Source organism: Dasypus novemcinctus, chromosome 11 (assembly GCF_030445035.2).
Source record: "Dasypus novemcinctus isolate mDasNov1 chromosome 11, mDasNov1.1.hap2, whole genome shotgun sequence".
Classification (NCBI taxonomy): Eukaryota; Metazoa; Chordata; class Mammalia; order Cingulata; family Dasypodidae; genus Dasypus; species Dasypus novemcinctus.
This window is the reverse complement of record NC_080683.1, coordinates 74305761-74326820: the sequence shown is the minus strand read 5'-3', so window position 1 is coordinate 74326820 and position 21060 is coordinate 74305761. Positions and strand designations below refer to the sequence as shown.

At 36.6% G+C, this 21060-nt stretch overlaps 1 protein-coding gene across 3 annotated transcripts in view; it reads left to right on the top strand.

The window, feature by feature from the left end:
* USP45 (ubiquitin specific peptidase 45) overlaps positions 1-21060 on the top strand; it is a 131549-nt gene that overhangs the window by 12122 nt on the left and 98367 nt on the right. For all 3 annotated transcript variants that reach the window (XM_071218607.1, XM_058307185.2, XM_058307186.2), the window contains exons 3-5: positions 2276-2448; positions 3648-3751; positions 8790-8890. In XM_071218607.1, the coding sequence (XP_071074708.1) occupies positions 2276-2448; positions 3648-3751; positions 8790-8890 (378 nt within the window). The remainder of the gene's footprint in view (positions 1-2275; positions 2449-3647; positions 3752-8789; positions 8891-21060) is intronic.

The window sequence follows — 21060 nt, the reverse complement described above, 5'->3', positions numbered from 1 at the left end:
TCTTTAAGATTTATTTTTTTATTCCCTCCGCCTTCCCCTCCTCCCGCCCTGCTATTTTTGCTGTATGTGTTGTCTTCTCATTTTCTCTCCTCTAGAATTCACCAGGATTTGATCCTGGAGACCTCTGATGTGGAGAGAGGTTCCCTGTTAGCTGCACCACCTCAGCGCTTCACTTTGACTTTCCCCTTGTCTCTCTTTTGATTTGTCATCATTTTGCTACGTGACACACTTGGCGCAGGGCACTGGCTCACCATGCGGGTACTCTTGTGGGCATTGGCACACCATATGGGCACTTGCACAGGCCCCTGTTTGCCATGTGGACATGCTTTCTCTTCTTTTTCACCAGGAGGCCCCGGGGATCTAACCCAGGTCCTCCCATATGGTAGGCAGAAACTCTATTACTTGAGCCACATCTGCTTCCCAGTTGCTTTTTTTTTAATTGTGGGAACATGTATATGACAAATCTTTCTGTCTCAAGCACTCCCAAGCATATGATTCAGTGAGATTAATCACATTCACAATGTGCAGTACTCTTACCTCCATCTGTTACTAGAACTTTCCCATCACCCCAAACAGAAACACTATACCAGTTTCTTAAGGGATCTGTGAGCTTAAATTGAAATTCAAAAAAACATTATTCTTGTGGGGACATGTTGGTACGGGTGTGCTATATTAAATAATATACAGTATAGTGTGGACTTAGTAAGGGGTCCGTGCTTTTCACCTGACTGGCAAAGGGGCCCATGGAACAAAAAGGTTAAAACCCTTGCCTTATACCCATTATGCATTAACTCCCTGTTTCCCCTGTTCCCCATCCCTGGTAACCTTAACTCTGTTTTCTGTCTCTATGAGATTGCATATTCTTTGGTGTTTTCTTTGTAGTTACCATGGGGCTTACATTTATCATCCTAAATCTTTAACAATCACATTTGCTTTGATACCAGCTTAACAACTTCAATAGCATACAGAAACTATGTTCCTATACTAATTCACCGCTCCACCTTTATGTACTTCTTATTGTAAATTACATACTTATACATTGTATCCAAAACCACTTACTTATTACATGGTACGCATTTGCCTTTTAGATCTTTTAGTAAGTAAAAAGTGGAGTTACAAATAAAAATCCAATAAATAGTACTGGCATTTATATTTATGCATGTCATAAATATGGATAATATTTTATTTCTTCATGCAGCTTCCATCTATTTTCCATTGTTCTTTCCTTTCAACCTGCAGAACTCCCTTTAGCATTTTTTTATAGGGCTTGTCTAGTGGTGACAAAGTCCCTTAGCTTTTATTTATCTGGGAATGTCTTAATCCCAACCTCATTTTTGAATGACAGTTTTTCCAGATATAGAATTCTTGGTTGGCATTTTTTTGCTTTCAGCACTTTAAATAGATCATCCCACTGCCTTCTTTCCTTCATGGTTACTGATGAGAGATTGGCAGTTAATCTTATTAAGATTCCCTGGTACATGACACTTTGCTTCTCTCTTACAGCGTTTAGAATTCTCTATCTCAGGCATTTGACAGTTTGATTATAATATGTCACAATGTGGGTCTCCCTGTTTTCTCCTACAAATGATGATTATAGTATTATGGGAGAGCTAGTCTATGCTAAAGGATTTTACCTGTGTACCTTAATTAAAAGGAAATGCATTTGAAATGCTTGACACAAACAGCTGTTCAGTAAATATTTAAACTCCTTTATTTTATTTATTAACCCTTTTATTTTGAAATAATTATAGATTCACAGGAAGGTGCAGAGAAATGTATGGGGAGATCCCTTGTACCTTTACCCAGCCTCCCCAATGTTAAAATTTTGCATAACTCTAGGAAATATCAAAAACAGAAAGTTGACATTTGTATAATCCATAGAACTTATTTACATTTCACCAGTTATACATACACTTGTTGGGAAGAAAATGTGGAGGAGGGGCTTTATGCATTTTTATCACATTGCAACTTCCATAATCAAGATACTTAACTGTAGTATTACCCCCATGAGATTCCACCTGCTACTCCTGGTAGCCACATCCCCACCCCAACCTCTTGCAACCACTAATCTCCTCTCCAACTCTATAATTATTTAGTTAATGCTATGTAAATGGAATCTTGCGATATGTCATTATGCATAAATAATATGTATATTTTCTTGCTTTTTAAGTTTTTATGCTTTTAATTATAGTTCTTTAATGCTGTTGGCTTTTGCTTGTTGATGGTAACATTTTGGTTTAGCAAAAATGTTCAGAATTTGTTTTGTCTTATTTAGTGGGCTTAACTTGCCAACATGTAAGTCATGCTATCAGCGTGAATCATGTGAAAAGAGCAATAGCTGACAATCTGTGGTCAGTTTGCTCAGAATGTATAAAAGAAAGAAGATTCTATGAGGATCAGCCAGTACTTCCTTCTGATATTTGGTTGTGCCTCAGGTGTGGTTTTCAGGTGAGAAAAGTAATATTTATATGTGAGTTTGTTTAAAATATTTTCCTTAAATACTTTCTGTGAGTTGGACTTCTGGTCATACATAAGACTTAAGATAAATTTATTCCAATTTACATAAAAACTCTCCAAGAATGAGCTTAGGAATGTTTGTCAGGGTGAAGTTAAAGGTATATTATGTCCAAAAAATAAGGATGTGTTGCTTTTAAATAGTTAAAAATGGAATCCAACCTACTTGTAGTAGTTCCCATATCTGGACTTGTCTTTACCTAATTTGGCTAATATGTTTTTATTTAAGAGAAGGATCCAAGTTTTTTAAAAGTATTTTTTAATCTTTTAAAATTTATTTTTTTATCTCTGAAAAAGGAGTATTTTTTTTTCACAGAATAATTTATTTTACAATTCAGAAGCTATTGGTATCCTTTATAAAGGAATTTTCAAATGAACTTAAATGTGTATACTTTTTTTAACAATAAGAGGGTCTTTACTATCTCACATAGGAAGTCCAGAAATAGGGTCACTTCAGAGCTAATTAATTCACTGGAAAGAACATTAATAACTTAGTTTCTTCCATTTTTCTGCTATGCCATCCTCAATTTCGTGGATTCAGATGGCTAAAGGTGCTTCATGCATTATGTTGCACATAACAATGCCTAATGGCCAGAAAGAGGGGAAGAGAGTACATGCTGCTTTATGTTCTTCTTTAAAAATATGTTAAAAAGTTTCCAGAAACATACAACAGACTTCCCTTTGTATCTTCTTGACAAGATTTGTGTCTGTTTTCTTTACTCATTGATAAAGGAAATTACTATGATTAGTTTGAGTGTCAGTAGTTTTCAGTGGAGTTGGAATGGAGGTGTGTACAGTGTTGGGAATGTGTCTGTGTTTCTGCGTGTGTTGGGGATGTTTACTGCTGGCCTGCCAGGATGGCTATTGTCCCACAATGCAGACAGAGAGTGGATTAACTTTGCTCATGATTGCTTTAGGTAAATATTACATAATGAAAGCAAGTTGTCCTCTTTGTAAGAATTTAAATTTAATGAGAAATTTATATTGCTTTTTTAAACTTTTCCCCTTTTCTTGAAATTAAAAACAAAACAAAACTTACTTTGTATATAAATGGGTATGAGGTATTTTTTTTTATTGATTTGAAAACAAACTTTTATGTTAAATCATGCAAATAGCATTCTGTTCATCTTCAGGGCTGTGGTAAAAACTCAGAAAGCCAGCATTCACTGAAGCACTTCAAGAGTTCAAGAAGAGAGTCTCATTGTATTGTAATTAGTCTGAGCACATGGATTATATGGTAAGCTAAATTTGTTACTAAGTTACTTTTTCTTTGAGGTAAAACATTTAAAGATGTTACATCAGTTTATGCTTTTTTTTTTTTTTAGTTTGAACACTATCTGTAGAATAAAAAAATTTACATTACCCTGGAACATAAAATGTATATTGGAAAAAGTTCAGTCATCCCTGTACTTTCCCTAATTTTTGTGTGTGTGTGCCATAAGAAAATTTCTGTTTTTTTCTTAGTGAACTTGATAATACCAAATTTCAGAGTTCTAGAGGAAGAAGGTATTTCATGCATTTAATTGTTTCATGATATTATGCAGAGAGAGGGAAAAGCCTGGCATATATAGTTTGCAAAAACTTCACAGGTGATTCTGCTACTTACCTCTGTTAGTAACCTAGTGGAGTTCCCTCATTTTATGTCTATAGAAGCTGAGTATCTTTTACTTTTTTGTGGTTACAAAGTAGAATTCCAGACACTAGAACAAGTCTTTTCATTCCTTAGTCTCTTACCTGATATACCCTGCTTCAGTGGTATTAAGTGGACAATGTATTGAAAAGCTTTCTCTATATTTTACAACAATTTTCTAATTGGAATCTATAGGGTTAGGTAGGACTTGTAACCTCAGGTTTTCTTCAAAACAAAAGTATTTTAACTTTGTGTTGTACTTTCAGGGTTCTAAAATTAGTATAAGGATATTCTGAGTCAGAAGGGAGATCATCTGATGTTGAATACAGCTCAAGGATTTGGTGCTCAAGCCTATATTTTTAATTTTTAAAATTTTTTGGTCCCGAGTAACATTGGGGAAGTGAGAAAAGAACAGAGGGTGACTTAATATTTAAATGATCCTTGGAGTCAAGGGAAAGAAGAATGATGTCATAGTATGACAGCTCAACAGAGATTTCACAGTAGCTTGAGTAGAACAATAATCTCAAACCTGGGGCACATCACAATCACCAGGATGGGCTGTTAAAACAGATTGCTGGACCCCAACTCCTAGAGTTTCTAATTCAGGAGGTCTGGGGTGGGGTCCTGAGGAGTTGCAGGTCTAACGACTTCTCAGATCTTGCTGATGTTACTGATCATCATCATCATGAACCCCACTTTGAGAACCCTAGAGAGAAAGGTGGTGGGAGAACTGAGTTAAGACAGGGCACGTGATAGATTAGGTTCATCTCATAAGAATTGTGCCAGGACCTCTGTCATACCTCTTAGGACCAAAATTAAGGTATAAATACTGATTTAATTTCAGGAAAACAGACTTATCCGGACAGTAAATTAGTGTTAGTTTTAATTTAACTGGTGTATTAGTCAGGGTTCTTTAAGGAAACAGAACTGGCAGGAGATATCTGTAAATATGGTGAGATTTTATAAGATTGTCTCACGTGACTGTGGGGGTGCACTATTCCAAAATCTGTAGGGCAGGCTGCAAGCCAGGAACTCCAATGAAGGTCCTCGATGAGTTTTCCCGGATGAGCTGACTGGCTGAAGTAGAGATGAAAATTCTCTTTCTTCTGACTGCAGAAATCATCACTTCTCCTTTTGAGGTCTTCAACTGATTTCATGATACATCCCTTGTTCTTGAAGGCAATCTCCTCAGTTGATTGTAGATGTAATTAGTCATAGATGCAATCAACTTACTAATGATTTAAGTCCACAGAATGTCCTCACGGTGACTATTAGGCCAGTGCTTGCTTAACCAAACTATGGGGCACCGTTACCTGGCCGAGTTGACATAGGAGCCTAACTATCACAGTTGGTTTTGTAATTTTGTATTTAAACTTAATTGTTTAATTTATTTTGCTTTTATAATTATACAGAGTTACAAGGGTGATGAATTTATTGAGTTTTGTAGATTTATATTATAATAAAAATAATTCAGGTCATATTTGTGGGTCTGTAAAATATTTACCTTTAAAAGGAAGAAATTCAAGTTTGTCAGACTATAGAAACTGAAACGTTGTGACTTTGTCTCTCTCTTTTTTGGTAACATATATAAAACGTAAATTCCCAATTTTAACCACTTTCAAGTGTTCAATTCAGTGGTATTAATTACATTCACAATATTATGCAATCATCAATACCATCCATCACCCAAACTTTCCTATCACTCCAAACAGAAACTCTGTACTCATTAAACATTAACTCCCCATTCCTCCTCTCCCCACTCCCCCAACCTGTAATCGAATTTCTGTCTATGAATTTGCACATCTAGTTATTTCACATAAGTGAAATCATACAATTTCTGTCCTTTTGTGTCTGGCTTATTTCACTGAAGGTGATGTCTTTAAGGTTCATCTGCATTGTCATATGTATAGAACTTCATTCCTTTTTATGGCAGAATAATATTCTGTTGTATGTATATACCACTTTTTGTTTATTCATCTGTTGATAGATACTTGGTTTGTTTCCATCTCTTGGGTATTGTGAATAATGCTGTGATTAACATTGGCATAACAAGTGCCTATTGAGTCTCTGGTGTCAATTCCTGTGATATAGTCCTAGGAGTGGAATTGCCAGATCATTTGGTATATTCTATTTTACTTTTTGAGCAACTCCCTGTTTTCCATAGTGGCTGATTCATTTTACATTGCCATCAACATTGTCTTCTACTTCTTAAACATTAAAAAAATTAACAAGTTTCAGTAGAAAACTTTACTAATTTGGATTTAAAGTCAAGGTGAGCCTGAATTAGAGAAAACTCTAAACTATATTTTAAAAAAGATAAATGACAGATTTGATAACTTAATCGTGGCTAACAAAGGGTTGCTAGATAGTGGATTTAAAAGATAAAAGATAGGAAATGATTATTATCAGAGTTTCTTACATCTGACTTTACATCAAACCACCTGTGGAGTTTGAAACACCTATTAAACCAGACTTGTTGATTCAGGCCTTCTGTGATTATTAAGTTCCACAGGTGATTCTTACAGCTAACCAAGGTTAAGATGAGCTCGTTTAACACTTAAGAGTTAGCATATTAATGAGTGCTATGAAAAGTGCTTTTAAAGTTTCTTAAAAAGAAGGTTTCACGTTTCCCCTGTTGAGTTTGGAACCCTCCTGTGTCTCAATTTTCTCATCTGTAAAAAAAATAAAAATATGCTTCTATATAAAGATATTTATTTTAAAAATAATACTTCTATGATTATTGTGAGGGATTAAACCAGATAACACGTGCACAGCACTTAGAACAGTACCTGGCATATAGTAATTGCTCAATAAATATATGTATATATATTTTGTTGTTCTAATGTAAACAACTATGTAATCTTGAGGCTGTCCTCTCCAAATTCACTGCCATCATAGTTACTTTTTTCTACTTGGCTTTTTCTTTTTGTACTCTTAAAGTTAAAACAATGTATTACATAACCAGTAAAACTTAAACTGCAATGTCAGTAAACATTTCTGGATATTCCAATATTTTGCAAATGAGTATTTTATATTTTATTATTTTGATTTATTTATTTAAATCAATAAATATTGATTTAACTATTGTAATAGTTACTTGGTAACCATAATTTAATTGTTTAAATTTTATCACGGTCTATTGGAAGAGGTATTTTCAGGAAATGTTTTCTGTGACTTACCTCTACAGACTTACCTATCTATTTATTTCTATGGACAAGTGATAGAGTGAATACTCGGTAAATATTTGACTGAATTTTGAGTGCTATTTAACAAAGGACCCAAACCTAGTTTAGGACCACTGATGATCCCGGGACTACTAATAGTTACAGGTGAAAAGATGGTGAACATGTAAGAAGATAGTGTTGGTATAACACATTACAATATATAAAATAATTTCACACATGTTTCTTATTTGATCATTGGGTCTCAAAACAGATACGTAATGTTTCTACAAGAAACCTTTATTAATTCTATAGGCACTAATGAGTAAATGTAACTGAGGGTAATTTTCTAATTGAAATGGCTTTTGAAAATCTCTTTCCTAATCCTCACCACGTAACACCAAACAAAATAAAACATTTATCTCCCTCCAGTCTTCTCCATCTTTATAAATGGCGCACCTTCATCAGTCACATAATCAAGGCAGAAGCCTGGCAGTTATTCCCCCTCTTTTATCTTTCTAAGATTGTTTAACATTTTAACAAAAGTATATAGAGTGTTATAATGAATCCTTATGTATCCATCAGCCAGATCTAATGATTGTCAATCTAACAGTCTTGTTTCATCAACTTCTCAACTTCATCACTGTTGGTGTTTTAAGCTCTGGGAAGCTGTCCTATATATAATAGGAAGTTTAGGCCTCTACCCACTAGATGTCAGTACACCTGGCTTCCAGTTGTGACTATGAAAAAATGTCTCCAGACATTGTCAAGTATCTCCTGTGGAGGTGGAGTAGGGCAAAATTGCCCCCCATTGAGAATCCCTGACATACCCTCATGAACTTCTCTCCTCCAATAGCAGTTATTTTATTTTTATTTTTATGTCTTTTCAATTGTGTTTTTTTTTTTTTTAATGAAAATCTTGTTACCATGGATATCTTTACCACAGTGGAGGAAAGACACAGCACAAAAATGGAGCTCATGAGAAGCAAAGGACAAACGTAAAAGAAACTGCATATGTGAGCAAGCTTTCCATCCCACAGAGAGGACAGAATTAAACCATGGCAGTTATTTTGACATTTTTCTCTCCCTCATCTTTAATATTTAACTCATTACTGTTTCTACTTGAAAATATATTTAATGATTCTGTCCACTTCTCTCCAGAACCATTGCTACTACCCTGGTCTGTTTCTCTTGCTGATGCTCTCCAGTCTGGTTTATCACAGTAGTGATAGTCAGTGATGTTTTTAAATGTAAATTGGATCATATAATTGCCTTGCTTAGCAGTCCCTATAGAATTAACTATCAAAACTTTAATTTGAATTGTAAGGCTCTCTTTATGGTCTGTCCCCTGCTTACTTCTCTAGAATTAAGACCTCCCTATGGCCCCTCATGTAATTTAAGACAAAAATGGTTAAATAACTTTATTACCTGGTGTGCAAAATTATTGGATTTGCTTTTAGAATATTAAATTTTATATTTTTTAGGTGTTATGAGTGTAATGAAAAATTATCAACGCTTTGTAATAAGAAGGTTTTGGCCCAGATAGTTGATTTTCTCCAGAAACATGTGTCTAAAACCCAAGCAAGTAAGTTGAACAATTGGTAAATGAATTTGTATTAAAATAGTTTTTCTTACTTCATATAAAAAGTTTATATATTATCTAAGAATGCCTTACGTTTTACTGTGATGTCTCAGTCTGTAATTTGAATAAGGGTATTACAAGTGCCATAATTTTTGGGGTGCAGTCTCATGAGGTTGTCATTTGTATGTACCTAGGCAATATGAAAAGTCGGATTATATGGTGAGTATGTCATGGGCTTTGGGGTCAAACAGTGCAGAGTTTAAATTTAGGCTTCACTTATTGGCCATGTGGCTTTTATTCCTTAGTTTCCTTGCTTAGAAAATGAGGATGATAATTCTATCTTGTGAGGTTGTTGTGAGGCTTAGAGATAACATTTTCAAAGATTTAGAAATAATGTATATAAAAATATTTGTTATTTATATGTAATGTTATTATTTATATGTAATGTGTTATATGCTTTATCTAATGTATAGGCAATACATAATATATATTAATGTAAATTAAGATTGTACAAGGAAGCAGTTCTTTCATTTACTCAAAAATATTAAATGTCTGGTACATGCTAGATATGTGCTCTCTATTTGGTATGTAGCGGGGAAACCAAAACAGATCTTTATATCACCGTCATGGTATTTACAGGTGTTGGGGAGACAGACAATAAAGTAAACAAATGTATAGTGAGAGCTTCTGGTAAGTACTACAAAGAAAAGAAACAGATTGCAGTGATGGGGAGCATGTGTGAGGTCACAGTGCTCCAGAAAGGCCAGTTGGACTGGAGTGTGGTTTGCTGGGGGATGCAGAGTGAGATGAAGTTGAGAAGGGAGGTGGGCAGATCATGAAGGGTACTGCAAAGAATTCCAAGGCAAATAATTTGTATCTTATGTGAAGTGTGGCTCGAGTTATTAAAGTGTTTTAATTGGGGGAGTAACATGGTCATTTCACGTTTTTGTTTTTGTTTTTTAATAAGGATGGCTCTCATTGCTATATAGAGAATAGACTGTAGGAGGTGGAGTGCAGATGAGAAGATCATTAATGAGGTTTAGAGCCAGTTATTGTGGCAGGGCCACTGAGAGAGCAGTAGAGGCATTTTATTGGAGGGAAGCAGGTGGATTGAAGACTTGAGATGGAGTTCATGTAGTGGGGGAGGGAAAATGGGAGAATCAAAGATAAATCTCAGGGTTTTGCTTGAGCAATTAGGTGAATGGGAGTGCATGACCTTGGCAAGTTTGAGATGCCTTTGAAGCATCAGAAACTGAAAAGTAATAATAAAAATATAGTTGCCAGTTATATTTTCTGTCGTTCATTATATAATTGTTTTTGTTAGCTCTTGTTCCAGTGAGACAGTAATGGTAAATAAATTGATTGAAGGAGGAACTAGAGGAGGTAAACTCAGAAGAAACAGTTTTATCATTCATTCATTTATTTATTCAACAAACATCTTACTTTGGCCCAGGCATACTATTCATAGCACCAGTGCTGCTCAAGTAAAGAACCAGGAAAATGTGGTGGTGAAAGACATCTAAGACTTGAGGAACTAAAATTTATCTTAATGCTGTCTCCTGAAAACTGCACATTAAGTTAGTTGTGTTGACCATAACCAGAAGATATATAGGGATATGATGCAAAGAGTGGTGAAAGTACAATTGTTTTTCCTGGGTCTTTTACCTTGGTGGTTCTCTGAGATTAAGAAGAAAGCCAGTCTGATTCTGTTCAATTTTATGGATCTTTCTTGAGTGTCTATAAAAAGGAATATTCTAGGAGGGAACGTGAAATGGTATGGTAGAAAGATTATGGGCTTTGAGTCGGGTGTGGCATTCAAATATGACTCTGAATTACTAGCTACATGATGTCCAGATTACAGTTTGAGCCTCAGGTTGCATTTTGAGTCTTTCTCATGGTGTTTCAGGGATTTCAGATGGATAAGATCTTCAGAAACTTAAGACCTAGAAGAAGGGGTGAACTAAAAAACATAATGATAATGCAAGCAGAATAACATCAGTATTTTAAGTGATGCTTAAAGTGCTTATGATATTGAAATTGTTATAATGTTCGCTTGGATCTCACAAGGAATCGTGGATGAGCTGACTTTCAGGCTGATCCTTAAAGGATGAACTTTGGACAGGTAGAGATGAGGAATAAGTTATATCAGGTAGAGGGATGCACTAACGTAAGCCTTAATTGTGTTTATGGAACCATAAGTAACACCTGGAGTGCTGGAAACTTGAGATAGTTTGAGGATGTTCAGAGGCTTCAAAGTTAGAGAGATACATATTTCTGAATTTAAGATTTCTCCAGAAATTCTGGGGATAAAATGCCATTATCTTTGTTGTTCAAGCTACTGAATCTCAGGCAAATTTGATTTAAAAAAAAAAAACAACTCTGAAAAACATATATGAAAGTTTCTATTCAGATTTATAAGAATGCTGGATGTGATTGTGCAGCTTTTTTTTTTTTTAAGTTTATTTTTTACTTTATTTTTAATTTAGTGCCCCCTCCCCCAGAGGGTTCTCTTTGTCTGTCTGCTCATTGTTTGCTCACCCTCTCCAGGAGGCACCTGGAACCGAACCCAGGACCTCCCACTTGGGAGGCCAGTGCCCAGTGGCTTGAGGCACACTTGCTCTTTTGCAGGCTGTGCAGCTCTTTTAACTGATAACTCTAAGACTGTGGAGTGTAAAAACATATAATTTTTAAAAAATGAAACTGCGTGTATTGTGTTTGGGTGGGAGAATTAAGAATGATTTTTTAAAATCTTTTAAAAAAATTTTTATTATTTTTTAAAAGGTTTATTTTATTTCTTTCCCCTTCCCCCCTTCCCCCCAGTTGTCTGCTCTCTGTCCATTCACTGTGTGTTCTTCTGTGTCCACTTGTATTCTTGTCAGTGGGCACTGGAAATCTGTGTCTCTTTTTGTTGCGTCATCTTGCTGCGTCAGTTCTCAATGTGTGGCACCACTCCTGGGCAGGCTGTGCTTTTTTTTGCACGGGGCGGCTCTCCTTATGGGGTGCGCTCCTTGTGCATGGGGTTCCCCTACACAGGGGACACCCTTGCGTGGCACGGCACTCCTTGCGCACATCAGCACTGTGCATGGGCCAGTTCACCACACAGGTCAGGAAGGCCTGGGTTTGAACACTGGGCCTCCCATGTGGTAGGCGGATACCCTATCCGTTGGGCCAAATCCGCTTCCCTTTATTTTTTTATACTAAGTAAAATTCATAACCTTACTGGGAGGAAAACCTATACCTGTTATGCAGTACCTAAGCTAATTTTGTATCTAGTATACCTAGTACATCTTCTCTACACAGAGGTGCGGGTATCCCAATCATCTCTAAAAACAGCTAGCCTGGCAAATTCTCAAACTTTTGGTTTCAGTATCCCCTTTACACTCTTAAAAAACTACTGGGAACCCAAAGAGGTTTTATGTGGAGTGAGTGTGTATGTGTGTGTATAAACCAATATTTACCATATTAAAAATTAAAACAAATTTATTGAAAATAGCTATAATTTAATTACAGGTTAACCAAATAGCATATTTATAGGAAAACTCACTATTTTCCAAAACAAAAAAAAATTTAACAAGTGGCATTCTTTTACATTTTTACAAATCTCTTTAATGTCTACTTTAATAGAAAACAGCTTAATTCTCATATCTGCCTCTACATTCAGTCTGTTTTGATATCACATGTCATGTAGCTTTTGGAAAACTTCATTGTACAACTGAGTGAATGATAGTTAAGAAAGCAAATGACATATTAGGATTATTATGAAAGTGCTTTTGACCTTGAGTACTCCTGTACATGGTGGTGGTGAGGTCTTTAGACCACACTGCTGAACTAGCATTTTCTGTCTCTCTCTAGTTACATGCTGTTTCTTGTCTTCAGCCTTACTTATCCTTTAAAGATCAGGTTAAATCCTGCTAGGATGCCTTCCCAACCCCATGTCTTGTCTACACAACATATTAGATTAGAATCACACTGCTGTGTGTTGTTTAGCTTTCATGTGTATGTGTTCTTTAGGACTGGGTCCTGGCATATTCTTTTTGAAGCTCATTCGGCTAGGCCATGAATATTTGCCAAATTGAGCTAAACTAGAATGTGATCAGGTTTTACTGAGGAAGTAGATAATCTTTGCATTTTCACCAAACAAAACCACCTAAAACACTGAAAATTAATAGCAAAATTACTTTTTCTTTTCTTTTTTAAAAGGAGGTACCAGAGATTGAATCCAGGACTTCATATATGGGAAGGAGGTGCTCATCCACTGAGCTCTGTCAGCTCCCCAATGAGTTGATTTTTTCATTTTGTTTGTTTTTAGGAGGTACTGGAGATTGAACCCAGGACCTTGTACATGGGAAGCAGGCACTCAAGCACTTGAACTACATATGCTTCCCTCGTTTTTTAAGATTTTTTTTTATTAGGGAAGTTATAGGTTCACAGAAAAATCAAGCAGAAAATACAGTTCCCATAGCCCTTCTTCCCCCATTTTTAATATGTTGCATTAGTATGGTATCTTTGTTACAATTGATGGAAGAATATTGTTATAATTCTATAGTTTTAATTCTATAATTATATAATTATAGTTATAATTCTATAATTCTATAAGTCTATAGTTTACATTATGGTTCACTGTATTGTACAGTTCTAAGGGTTTTTTTATTTTAGTCTAGTAACATAAACAATCTCAACTATTCCTTTTTTTTTTACCACACTCAAATATAAAATTCATTTCTGTTAATTTCATTTACAATGTTGTTCTACCATCACCACCATTCATTACCAAAACTTTTCCATCACCCCAAACAGAAATTCTTTACCAATTAAGCATTAAGTCCCTGATCCCTATCCAGTTTAATAATGCCAGTAAAAGAGTTTATTGAGAAAGGAGAAAAAGGAAAAGTACATACCTGAGACATGGGTGCAGACATGCTACAGGGTGAGAAGCACAATGCGAGGCCCCAGGGTAGGTCTTTTTAAGGTCTTCCTCCTCTTCCCTTACCCCCTCCCCATATTAAGGAGAGATCTCAGCTATTTGCAGTCCCGATTGTTTGCCTTTCTATAATACCATCACCTATTACCTTCAGGGAACCAGTAGGCCTTTCTGTTTGGAGTTATCTGGGGCTGCTTTTTAGCCTGCAAGTTTCAAATGGGACCTCATGACCAGGGTCTTGGGTCTTGGTGGGCTTTTCGGCTGTAATCATGTAGTAGTCAGCCAAAGGGGTGCTGATGCAAAGTACTAGAAATGGGTTGGTTTTTATAAAGGGTATTTATTTGGGGTAGGAGCTTACAGATACCAGGCCATAAAGCATAAGTTACTTCCCTCACCAAAGTCTGTTTCCACATGTTGGAGGAAAATGGATGCTGATGGCTGCAAGGGTTCAGGCTTCCTGGGTTCCTCTCTTCCAGGGTCTTGCTTCTCTCTGGGTTCAAGGTTCCTTTCTTCCCAGGGCTTGCTTCTTCCTGGGGCTGGCTTCTCTTTCCTCTGTGAGCTTACTTCCCAGGGCTCCAGCTTAAGGCTTCAGCATCAAACGCCAACATCAAAAACCCTCAACTCTGTTCTTCATAGTGCCTTTTATCTGGAGTCCCCACCACCAAGGGGTGGTGACTTCAATGCCCTAATCATAAATCAGTCATGCCCAGGTACAGATCAGATTACAAACATAATCCAGTATCTATTTTTGGAATTCATAACCATATCAAACTGCTACAAATGGTTACAGCTTTGTTCTCAAAACAGCTGCCTTCCTTCAGAGGGTTTCTGGGTGGCGTGTTGTGGGTATATTCTGACCAGCTGTTCAGGCTTTATTCTAACCAGCCGCCTCCCCTCATTTCCTATAGTAATCTGCCTCACTCTAACAAGGACATCATGGCCTCCACCTACCATTTTTAAAGCTGTGTTTTCTTGATTTGGCACTTGCCCAATTACTACAATCCTTTAACTATTTTCTGGAGTCTTGAGGATGGTAACTGTCAGTTTTTGCTAGTTGTTCAAAGATTCTTTCGGGGATTGGCATACTGGAATGTCTTACTCTACCTGCTTTGTTCTAATCATTCATTCTTTTAGTATATTTGAGCTTCTTCTTTGAACCAGATGCTGTGCTAGATGTTGGAGATGCTGTTGTGAATGGGACAGATCTACTTAGTGCTTGTCATTTCTCATTATTTTAGTTTGCTAAAGGATGCAAAGGCAATATGCCAGAAATGGGTTGGCTTTTACGATGGGAATTTAATAATTTAAAAGCTTACTGTTCTGAGACTGTGAAAATGTCCAAATCAAGGCATCATCAGAAGATGCTTTCACCCTACAGCTGTGGATGATCAAGTATATCTGCTCATCTTTCCCCTCTCCTTTGGGCCTTGTTGCTTTTAGCTTTGTGCTAAAGTGGCTTCCTCTCAGCTTATGTGTTCTGTTAATTTCAGCTTCTTGCTCCTGGGCCTTCTCTCTCGGCTTCTGGGCATTTCTCACTGAGCTCTTGTGTTCTGTGGATTCTAGCCTCCAGCCTCTGAGATCCTCCCTTTTTTTCTAGGGGTTCCTCTGTCTCTGTAGCCTCCTCTCTCCTGTTTACAGGACTCCAGCAAGAGGACTAAGGTAGGTCTGAAGCAATCCAGTCAAAGGATGCCACACCCATAAAGTGACCAATTTAAGTACACAGTTTGGGGTCCGCAAAGGACTTAAACTACCACACTCATCTTTTGGTTTAGAGAGACATATAGACAATTTACATTTCATTGTGATTAAGTAGTGCTGTGATGGAGCAGTACAGGGGACTATGGAGACTCTATGGACTGGTATCTAACTAAATTGTAGGAGCCAGGAAATTTTTATTTAGATAAATAGCCTTGTAAGCAGAGAGGTGAAGAATATCAAGAAGTTAGGTAGACAAAGAGGGAAGAGATGTGTGTTCTAGGCAGAGGAAATAACTCATTAATGGGATTCTGTAGAGCTATGGTTTTGTGGTATTGGAGATGGTGAGAGGTGATATTCAAGAGATAAGTAGTACAAGATAGTGAAGGACCTTGTAAATATAGAGTTTATCCTGAGGGTAGTGAGGAACCATTGTTAGGTTTTATTTAATTTAATTTTTTTTTTAAAATTTTTTATTGATTTTGTAAAAATATTACATTAAAAAAAATTATATGAGGTACCATTCAACCCCCCCACTCCCCCCCCCATCACCACTCCCCCCCCAGCAACACTCACTCCCTTCATTATGACACATCCATTGCATTTGGTAAGTACATCTCTGGGCATCTCTGCACCTCATGGTCAGTGGTCCACATCCTGGCCCATACTGTCCCACATTCCATCCAGTGGTCCCTGGGAGGACTTACAATGTCCGGTGATTGCCCCTGAAGCACCATCCAGGGCAACTCCAAGTCCCAAAGGCGCCTCCACATCTCATCTCTTCCTGCCATTCCCCATATCCATCAGCCACCATGTCCACTTTTCCCATTCCAATGCCACCTTTTCTCTGTGGGCCTTGGATTGGTTGTGTCTGTTGCACCTCTGTGTCAGGAGGAGGCTCAGATTCCACATAGATACTGGATGCAATCCTCCTGCTTTCAGTTGTAGGCACTCTAGGCTCCATGGTGTGGTGGTTGTCCTTCTTCAACTCCATCTTAGCTGAGTGAGGTGAGTCTAATAAATCAGATTGTAGGAGCTGGAGTCTGTTGACGCTCAGGGCCTGGCTATCCTATTGTCAGTCCAGAGATTCAAATCCCCTAAATATATCTTAAACCCCAACACCAACTACAATTCCAGTAAAGTAGGATGAAAGTCTTATGAAAAGAGATCCCATCTGAGTCCAGTTCCATCACGCAGAAACACCAGCTCCAAAGAAGGGCCATCTGACATGGCAGTGAACCCCGTCTGCCATGACCATAGAACCCGTGGGTCTCTTTAGCCCTCAGAGGAACCAACACCTGGGGGTTGCATCCACTCCATCTGTCTCCCAGACTCTGCTCAGCTGTGCACAGGGGCAATCCTTCTGACAGCCTCTAGACTCTTTTTTAGAGACTCGTAGCCATATAAACTCATTTCTGCTTTCCATTTCCCCCTTACATTAGGTCAAACAGCATTTTAAAGTCATGTTATTATATGTAGACAGGGATATTCTGCTGATCCACATTGAACCTTTAGTTCAAGGTCATTTTCTAGTTCCATCTTCAGCTGGTATTTGGTAGTGATCCCTCGGTGCCAGGGAGGCTCATCCCCGGGTGTCATGTCCCACGCTGGGGGGAATGCACTGCATCTAGATGCTGAGTTTGGCTTCGAGACTGGCCACATTTGAGTAACATGAAGGCTGTCAGGAGGAAATTCCCAGGCACAGTGCTGCTCTAGGCCTTGTTCTTGTTTCAGGCATATAGGCTCACAAGCATAGACATTAGTATCATGCTCTCCCTGTTGGACCCTCATGCCTTCCTGGTCCTTACCGTTGCACCTGGGGGATTGCCGCTGTTCCCCTAGGGACCACAACAGAGCACCTCCGGCCAGGAACTCAGTACCCCCCCAGCTGTAGTTTTTAATTGTTGCCACTATGAGTATATCCAAACATTACCATGCACCCTGGACATATGCCCTGTACAGCTCCCTGTCAGCCATATATCACCTGTCAATAGTATCCTATACCAGTATTCCTCCGCTGCCATTGTTGAACCACTCTGTGATCCAAAACTTCCTGAAAATTGAAGCCCAATATAATGTCAGGTTCCCTTACTAGTAAAATGGCATATAGCGATGGGTTTAAAGGTTAGATATTGAATACGTGTTGACTTGGAAAAATTCTACATCCTATCTTTTTCTTTTTCTTTTTTTCCCCTAATTATTGAACTTCTCTTCACAAGAACCCTAGTCCACAGTAATTCATATATACAATATGCAGTACTCCTCCACATCTACCATTAAACCTTTTCCCTTCCACAGCGATATTCTTATAACTTATTCATATCATATTTACTTAAAGTGATGTACAGAGTCTGAGACAATAGCTTTCAAACAAGGTGACATCCGTGCTTACATTGTGTTCCATACTTTAGGATATACAGTTTTCTAAATTTTTAGTTATCCTATGTTTTACATTGTGGTTTACTTTATTAGTCTGTCGTCCCCTATATGTTTATGGTGTAATATTACATGTTTTATATCCATCCTTGTGTACTCTCGTGAAACTCCTCCCTTACCCCACATTTACTTTGGTTCCACACATTTAACATCCATTTTCCCATCCCCCCATTGTTAGGTTTTAAGCAGAGAAGTGAATGATCAGCTTATTATATGAGTTTATTATATGATTTAATAAAGATTTCAAAGGCTAATGGTTAACTGGGAGTTAGTGGATATTTAGAATAAATGGAAGAATAGTATGGCAGCAAGTTTTTCTTTTTTATTTACTCTTTAAAAGCTTAAACTTTTTTTTCAGCTATACAAATGGGCAAATTGCATTAATATTACATGACTGATTTAGGTAATTGCATTAAACAGTTGAAACGAGGGCCAGGGTTGGTTCCCGGAAGAATACTTACAGCTGTATAGATTTCACATCTGATGCTAGAATTTGTTTTATAACAGAACGACAGAACAAAATCTTCCCTCTTTTCTCTAACCACCCATATGCATACTGGAAAACTAAAAACAAATAAAACCCCCCAGTAATGTAAATGTCATATATAGTGTAAGATTGGAAAATGGTAACAAGAAAATTTTCCTTGTGACACCCACTGAGAAATAGAAAAAGGCTAATGAAAGAAGGCCAATATTCTTTGAACAGCGCATGAGATATCCTTATAATGAATATAAGAATTCCTGGTGAAATATGCTGTTGAATATTGGTTTGCTTTTTAATGAACTAGACAGATCATGGACAATCTCACATTCTTTTTCTAAACCAATAAACTTGACCCATAACTTTATTACTGGTGGGATGATATTTTTAACAAGCTAAAGAGAGCATAAAATATTCTGTTAAATTCAATAAGTTTATGCTCATGGTAATGAAAGACATGAATTATGTTGGTTTTGATTAATGAAGTATAAGTTTGCTGTACTTCATACATGGAAAGCACGTGCTCAACCACTGAGCTTCACTTGTTCCCTGTAACTTTTTGTTTTGGATCAGAAGCAATGCATCTAAGGATAAATAATATTGTGCCCTTTTACAGTATCACTTTGAATACCATTTGATACTTGAAATTTTTTTTCAAAAAAGTAATATAGTATTCAAAAATAAGTACTAATAATGATTGTTTCTGGGCATGAAAAGGGATTAGGGAGTAAAAATTTCTGGAAATTAAAAAAAACAACTTATTTTTCCTATAAGGATTTATATCCGAGGTTCCTCATCTGAATCACAGAACACAGAAATTATTTGAGGAGGGACTATTTTCTCAGTTCTACCAAGAATGGCACATAACTAGTAGTAGCCTTCCAGATACATGGGGAGAAGTTAATTCATTGCATACAATGGATACTTAATTCTTTTGAGAAACTTTTTGAGAAGGGGTGTTATAAACTGTAAACCAATACAGCTATAAAGCCAAATACCAAACAAATCTAACAATTGATTACCTCCACCTTTTGCTCAAGATCACCGCTTGATCTCTGCTACCATTTCTTTAATGTCTTAAACTGTTATATTTATTAACCTTGTCATCTATTATTATAACAGACAGGTAGTAGAACATAATGGCTAAGTATGTAGACTCTGAAGCCAGACTGCCTGGGTTTACATCTTCTCTCTCTCACTATTTACAGCTAGCTGTGTGCCTCCGTTTCATCATTTCTAAAATTAGGACAATTATCTGAGATACTAACTTAAGGGAGATAGTGCTTTCATACTCTTTCTTTAAATAAGCCAACTGCAAAGTAAACTTACTTGCCCTGTGCCTGTGGGAAAAGAGAGGAGTGCCAGTGTTCCCCTTCTGATTTAACAGGGCAGTTCAGAGATATTTATACCCTTGAGAAAAGGTAAGATGATTTGGTGAGGAATCCACTGTTGGTTGTTTTCAGTTTTCTCCCATGGTAAACAAAGCTGCGTTTCTGTGTGCTGTTTTTATTTCCATATATTAAATTTTCTGAAATTTATTAGCTAAATGATAACCACGTCTTAAATACTGGGTACAGTTGTTACTGCCCTTCAGAAAATTATACGAAGGTTAATAGTTGACAAGTGCACCTATTTTTCCATTTGTAATTTTGGTTATAATTTGTTAGTTTGTAGGTTTGCCATAATGAAGTTTTCTATGTCTTTATAGCCAGATCTGGCAGACCTAAAATTTTCTGCTACTTTGTCTTTTTTTTTTACTTTTATGATTTAATATACTTACTCTTAATTAAAACAAAGATACTTGTTGAGTCTTGAAGTGTTAAGTCTTTTTTGGTGGGAAAATTGGAGGCATGTAAAAGATTACTTTGTAGCCAAGTTGTTGAGAATGGCAGGATACAATTTTTTTTTTTTTTTTAAATTTTTGCTTCGTTGGTGCTTTGGTGAGGTATGTACAAAGTCTATCAAGCCTACTCTCTTAACCAGCTACTCAGGTTATAGGCTTACAGAGATAAAAAAAAAGACCTTTAAAAGTTCTATCTAGAATGTTTTGGATTTTTATCTCAATGTTCTTTGCTTCATGGAGTCTTTGTTAATTTATTATGTAAATGTAATATCTGATGAAAATGTCAGTATTATAGAGGTGATCAGTAAAGTGGTGATTAAATCTTGTTTAATGAAAAGAACCTTCTATCCCTGAGATTCTATGATTACTCTTTCTTCAGTTGATCTAAAAAATTTTTCACCAAAGCTTTGTTGTCTCTAAAAACAAAATGATTAATAATCATTCTCCTCTAGAAGTAATAAATTGCATTTTAGTAAAATACACATACTTGCTAGTATATCAGATAACTGAGAAACTGATTCAGGCACCTCTATTTTAAACTAGAATCTTAAGTTCTCAATAACAGTAATTTTTCTTAGTAAGCAAATGTGCATAATATGTATACATGGTTTTTAAAAGTTTGGCTAAGATATTATGTTCTCATAAGTTGAGGCTTAGCAGCTCTGTGGTGCAGTGTCATTTTCTTTATACTATTCCATAAACCATAATTAAATTTGTATAAATAATTATAGGTGGTGGTTCATATAGTACCTTGCACACAACAGACATTTGATAAATCAGTTGAATTCAAATTATTA